This window comes from Trichosurus vulpecula, chromosome 4 (assembly GCF_011100635.1).
Source record: "Trichosurus vulpecula isolate mTriVul1 chromosome 4, mTriVul1.pri, whole genome shotgun sequence".
Classification (NCBI taxonomy): domain Eukaryota; kingdom Metazoa; phylum Chordata; class Mammalia; order Diprotodontia; family Phalangeridae; genus Trichosurus; species Trichosurus vulpecula.
The window spans coordinates 285,453,779-285,459,778 of NC_050576.1; the positions used below are offsets into that span (position 1 = coordinate 285,453,779).

General features: G+C 45.1%; 1 protein-coding gene across 1 annotated transcript in view; it reads right to left on the reverse strand.

Moving 5' to 3' along the window:
• ATIC (5-aminoimidazole-4-carboxamide ribonucleotide formyltransferase/IMP cyclohydrolase) overlaps positions 1-3,130 on the reverse strand; it is a 38,607-nt gene extending 35,477 nt beyond the window's left edge. The window contains exons 1-2 of the mRNA XM_036755114.1: positions 2,837-3,130; positions 1,830-1,956 (exon numbers count right to left, since the gene is read on the reverse strand). Of these exons, the coding sequence (XP_036611009.1) occupies positions 1,830-1,956; positions 2,837-2,855 (146 nt within the window). The 5' untranslated portion in view covers positions 2,856-3,130. The remainder of the gene's footprint in view (positions 1-1,829; positions 1,957-2,836) is intronic.
• Between the last annotated feature and the right edge of the window lie 2,870 nt (positions 3,131-6,000).

Below are 6,000 nucleotides of genomic sequence, written 5' to 3' on the forward strand. Positions count from 1 at the left end.
TGATCTTAATTCAATGGCTTTTCTGTCTGGTTACTTATTTTTTGTGTGTAATTTACACAAAGTCTAAATTTCTACCCAACTCCATAAAGTTTTGCTACAGAGCTTTACTACAGTTGTGGTTTTTTTTTTTTACTCTTTTATAAAACTTCTAGAAAACATCCAATATCATGACATTATTAAGAAGGTCATTTAAGCCTCTGGTCAGATACTCTACCACTGATATTCTTAAAACACAGGTGACCATGTCACCCTTTACTTAAGAAGCTCCAGTGGCTCCCAAGTATCTCTAGGATAAACACCACATGGCAGCAACCATTCTTTCCAGACTCATCACTCCACTTTCATGTATTTTTCCAGCCAAACTGGCCTACTGTTTTTCCCTTACACATCATTCCATCTCCCATTTTCTCTCTCTCTGTTGGCACAGCTTTTTCAGTAAAATTGTCCCTATGAAGCATCTACCAAATGCTAGGCAATGAGGGTAAAAAGGCAGAAATGAAAGAGTTCCTGCCATCAAGTAGCTCACATTCTGTGCAGAGACAACACACATGGAGCAGTTAATTTTTTGAGGAAGGCCATAAGAAGCTGGGGGAATGAGGAAAAGCTTTGTGTAGAAGGTACTGCTTGAGCTAAGTCCTGAAGAAAAAGGGATTCCAAAGAGTAGAAGTGAGGAAGGACACTATCTCAGTTACGGGAGACTGGAAGTACAAAGGCATGCAGAGAGAAGATGAAGCATCACGTGGGAACAACAGAAAAAGAGCAGGGGGATTTGGGAAGGGGAGTAATGCATAAGGTTGCAAAGGCAGGAGGCTGTAAAAAAAATGCTTTAAACAGAGTTTATATTTGATCCTAGAGGTAACTGAGTAACAGAATTACATGACTTGGTGAGACCTACACTTTAGGCACTTGGGCAACTGTGTGCAGGCCAGATCTGAAATGGAGAGAGACCTAAGGAAGGAAGATCAATTAGGTTATTGCCTTAATTTAGGAGAAGTGCAATGAGGGCCTGAAGTATATAATGGCAAACACATGAGTAAAGGGGTACCAGAAACAGGTAGAAACAGCAAGATTTCCCAACCAACTGGATATGTAAGGTTAAAGAATGAAGAATGCAAGATGACATTGAGGCTGTGAACCTAGGTGATGGTGCTCTAAACAGAAATTTCAGGAAAACGGTGGGTTTAGGGGAAAAGTTAATGAGTAATTTAGCAAATGTTCGGCTTTTTTCCTGATTGCCCCATCGTCAGTATATCCCTATTCCAACTCCCCCCAAAATTATTTTATCAGCATTTATTAAAACTTTTATTAAAACAAGGCACTGTGCTAATCACTTGTATTCACTGTGCATATATTCTATATTTGTGTTCTATATTCTATATTCTATATCTGTGTTCTTGGCTTTCTCCCACTGTAACTCGAGCTCTTTTTGAGGGTAAAATATGTTTTGTTTTTGTCATTTTTGCAGCTGGGAACTCAAGAGTACTTGGCACACATATGCCACTTAAATACACGGTGAATTGAGAAGTGACCACTCCTGTTATGAATCACCTATTTCATGAACAGTATAGCCTTGTAGACTCTACTAACAAAGAATCTGGAAAACTTTAGGTCCATATGTGGCTCGAGGGTTTGTCAAACCTTCCTCGTCCAATTCCCTAGGATTTAATCTGCCTGCATTTACTCCAAAGTTTCCCAAACCAAAAGTTACAAAGTATCCTAAGACAAACTGCAGGTGAAGACCGGTGAGACAGTCTCTGTCCTGCCTCTCTTGCAACCTTTATCACTTTCTGACCCAACTTTATGTTTAAACAGAGAAAGCGCTATCTCACCTGACATCCAGACCAGCATCTCTCAGAGCTTTTGCTGTCCCTCCAGAAGCAACCAGCATCAAACCAACCGATTTCAGATTTCTGGCAAAGTCCAACAGTCCTGTCTTGTCAGAGACACTCAACAAGGCTGTTAGAACAAGAACACAGTTTGCAGTCTTGCTGTTCTGTTTATTTTAATATATCCCTCCTCCCCACCACCACCACTTGACTTCTCTCGGAACACAAAATGTGCTGTCCATCAAAGCACCTAAGTCACAGGGGTGGGGCACCTGCGGTCTTAAGGCCACAAGTGGTCTTCTAGGTCCTCCGATGGGGCCTTTTCACTGAGTCCAAGTTTTACAGTACAAATCCTTTCATTAAGGGGATTTGTTCTGTTAAGTTTGGATTCAGGAAAAGGGCCGCACTCGAGGACCTAGAGGGCCACACGTGGCCTTGAGGCCGCAGGCTCCCCACCCCTGGGAGGATGGGAAACGACCTCAACCTAGGAAACCTTATCTTAAGACTAAAGAGGAGTGTCTTCAGCAAGCCCCGGATGTGGAGTCAAATTCAGACTCTGCCAAGTTAATGAGCACTTATTTTGCGCCCGCTGTGTGCAGCAGACACATAAAAGAGAAATGGTCCCGCCGCTGCCAGTGTAAGGGGGGGGGGGGGCCGCAACCTAAGGAAAGAAGGGGCGGACATCAAGGTCTGTGGCGAACTCCAAGGTTTCACAGATTTGGGCCCAGGCATGGGACCGAGCTCGAGCGGCGTTTGCCCCCCCTGGCCCCCTGCAGACCGGGGTTGGGGGGGTCCCCACGCCCGGTCCAGGTACGTAGCGCACCCTTCCCTCCCAGGCTAGGTGGGCCCAGGTTCCGGCCCCGCTCCCAGGCTCCCCCGCCCCTCCCCCTTCCGGGGTCCGCACCGCCAGGCCAGCGGAGCGGGAGAGGGCGGCCGCCACCCTGCCCAGGGGAAGCTCCCACGGGCTGGAATCAGGACCCGGGGCTGGGGGCCGGAGGGAAGGTTATTACCGAGCTGGCGGGAGGCCATGTTGTCTGCAGCTATCGGAGAACCCCTCGGGCGGGAGGGCGCGGGCACTTTCCCTGGGACTGGTGGAGTGTGGGCCAGGCGATAGCAGTAGGGTGCGCGTGCACTCCCTCAGGGCTTCCCCCAGCGAAGAGAGGCGCGTGCGCACTCCACGTGGGTAGTCAGCTCAAATCCGCGCCTCCCGGCAGCTTCCGAAGCAGCCGGAAAGACCAGGCTACAGCAAAGTAGGCGCGCAGGTGGGCGGGACTAGCGGGACGGAGGAGTGGCCGCGTGCCTGTGACACGTGATCGGGGACGCACCACTCCTAGGCGCGCACGCGTGCGGCGGGGACAGTGACCCCGCCCTCTGCCTTTTCCAGCCTGCTACCCTCCCGTTCAGTTCCGGCCAAAGGATGTTTTCTTTTCCTCAGCCCGATAACCTGAAGAATGATTAGGTCTTTCCTGGTATAGTTTACAAAGGGCAAGCGAGGGTGAATAAATGACACTAATAATGATAATAATATTTACGTAGCGCTTCTAGATTTGCAAAACAGTTTATAATGATCTCGATTGAGCCTCTCCATTTAGTTAGGTGGGGACTATTACTACAGATCAGAAAACTGAGGCTGAAAGCATAGTCACATGGCCAGTGTCTGAAACAGGATTTGAACTCAGGACTTCCTGACTGCAAGTCCAGCGCTGTATCCACTGAACCACTCATTCATTCAATAAATATTTATTAAATGCCAACTACGTGCCAGGCACTGGGCTAAAGAGTTCTGGGGATACGAAAAGAGGCAAATGATAATCTCTGCCTGCCCTCAAGAAGTTTACAAGCCAAGAAGGGGTCCAGGGGTATCATCACACTGTGAAAGGGCCCCATGAAACAAAAACATGCAGAGGGGAAAATCGAGTCAGGTAAAGTGACCTGTTGAGGGTCGCACAGTGGTGTTTCTGAGGCTGGATTTGAACTTGGGTTCTTCTTCCTGAGTTCAGACACTTCCTGCCCGTTTGACCCTGGGCAAGTCACTTAACCGGTGAGAATGAAGACGAAGAAACAGATTTCAAGGAGTCAGAAGGGAGAGCCGGTTTGAGGAGAATGGAACAAAAAGAGAGAATTTTAGTAGGAGAATTTTAGCACAGCCACCATTTTGCCTGAAGCTTTTTGAATTTAGCTGAGACCTCCAAAAACTTAACCCCTCCCCCGCAATTAACTGGTTAATGATAAAGGAGTGTCTGGGTAGGCTTTATTTTTTCATGATGAGCACTGGCCAGTTGCAAATTCCAGAAAGGTCCCCTGGTATTTTCTGAGCAGTTTACAGTTTCACAAAGTAGGTCTTCTCATTCTACATTTGAATATGTAAACCTTTCCATTCCCTTTGTGCATTGTAGGCCTGTAATTCTCACCATATCCTTCCCCCTGATGCAACTAATAGAAGGGTTTTGGAAATTCTACTCATGGCTCACTGGTTATTTGGACACTATGAACCTTTGCTGAGCATGTACTAAACCATAATTAAAATGTCTCTTAGGGTCGATAAGTCTGTTAGAAGCAATACCTTATCAATAAATCCCTGTATATTTTCATATCACACCTTAGATAAAAGCATAAAACATAGAATTGTAAAATTGTAGCAAACCTAAGAGATTATCTAATTTTACCTTCTCATTTTTTTCAGGTGAGGAAACTGAGGCCCAAAGAACTTAGTTACTTGGCCAAAAAAAAATCACACCAGCGGTTAAAGAGGCAAATGTAGACCCCTAACACCGGAAGCCACTTCTCTTGATTCTCTTATCTAATGTGATTTTCCTGTACCAATCTGCCAAAATTGATGAAGTTAAGTCTAAATTCTCAGTTTTAGATTCCGAATCAAGTTGCCTGAATTGTAGCAACTTTTTTTTTATGGTGATTTTGTCAGTGTGGGCAATTCACTTTACCAGAAGCAATTGCTGAAATTTGTAAGTTTAGACTTCAATGAGGTGCTAATTGCTCTGTTACTTCAACAAAGAGAAATAATAATTGAGTTTAGCACCTAATTAGAGGTTTTGCTAGAAAGTCACACTTGCTTCAACCTCTTGAATGATCCCAGTTCTGTGAGTTTTTACACGTTTGTAACCTGGGCAAGGGAGCCTGGGGAATGGTTTAGAGGGTGTTATCAAGGACGCAGTTATCGCTAAACTTGACAGATTTTTAGCTTACTTTTAGATGTTCTTTAATTTGTGCTGAAGACCTCTATTAATTTGCATTATATTTCCCATCATGTACTTTTCAGACCACCCTCTTTTTCAGTTTTCTTGTGTGTGCGCGCGCGCGCACTTGTGTGTGTGTGTGTGTGTGTGTGTGTGTGTGTGTGGTATCTTCTTCCACTAGACTATAAGCTCCTTGAAGGTAAAGACTCTTTTGGTATTTGCATCTCCAGCACTTAATAGAGCACCTAATACATAGTAAGCACTTAATAAATGTTTATTAAATCTTGACATACTCAATGCAAGAGACAGAAACAGATGCACACAAGACAAGTCACCTAGAAATGCCAAATCCCTATTCTCATAGTACTCTGTCATGAGAAAGAAGGTTGGTGTGGGTCATTTCCCTTCCTCCTCCAAGAATAATTAGCTGTGCAACATTAATATAACGGGCCTACTTCTAAACATTCTTCTTCTAGGTCATACCTATTGGCTGTAGGCAGCACTGTTGCAATAATTCTGCTAGCAGCTGCTGTGGGGGTGAAAGACCAACACGAGCCCAACAACAAGGATGCTGCCAGCACAGATTCTTCTGATCTGCTTTATTTACCAAGGAAGGCAACGTTAAGGGGTTAACAATCTTACTTTAATCAAACATACAAATATCATTCACTGAGTTCAGGGGGAAAAGCCAGCACCCTGAACTTCAGGGCAAATACAAATTACAAACATCATCAGACAGACCTTGTCTGATTCAAATCTCAATGCAGAGTTACCAGGGTTTAACAGAGTCCCAACATCTGGGTTTACAAGCTGTTGGGCTCTTAACTACAGCTGCCCAGAGTCTTCACATCAACACACCTCCAAGAGTGAGAGTCCCAAGGGAGAACACCAACCTCTGGATTTATATATCTTGCTCAGGGTCAAAGGTGAGTCACACATGCGACTCACCCACGTGACCTAAAAGCATCACAAAAATTTGA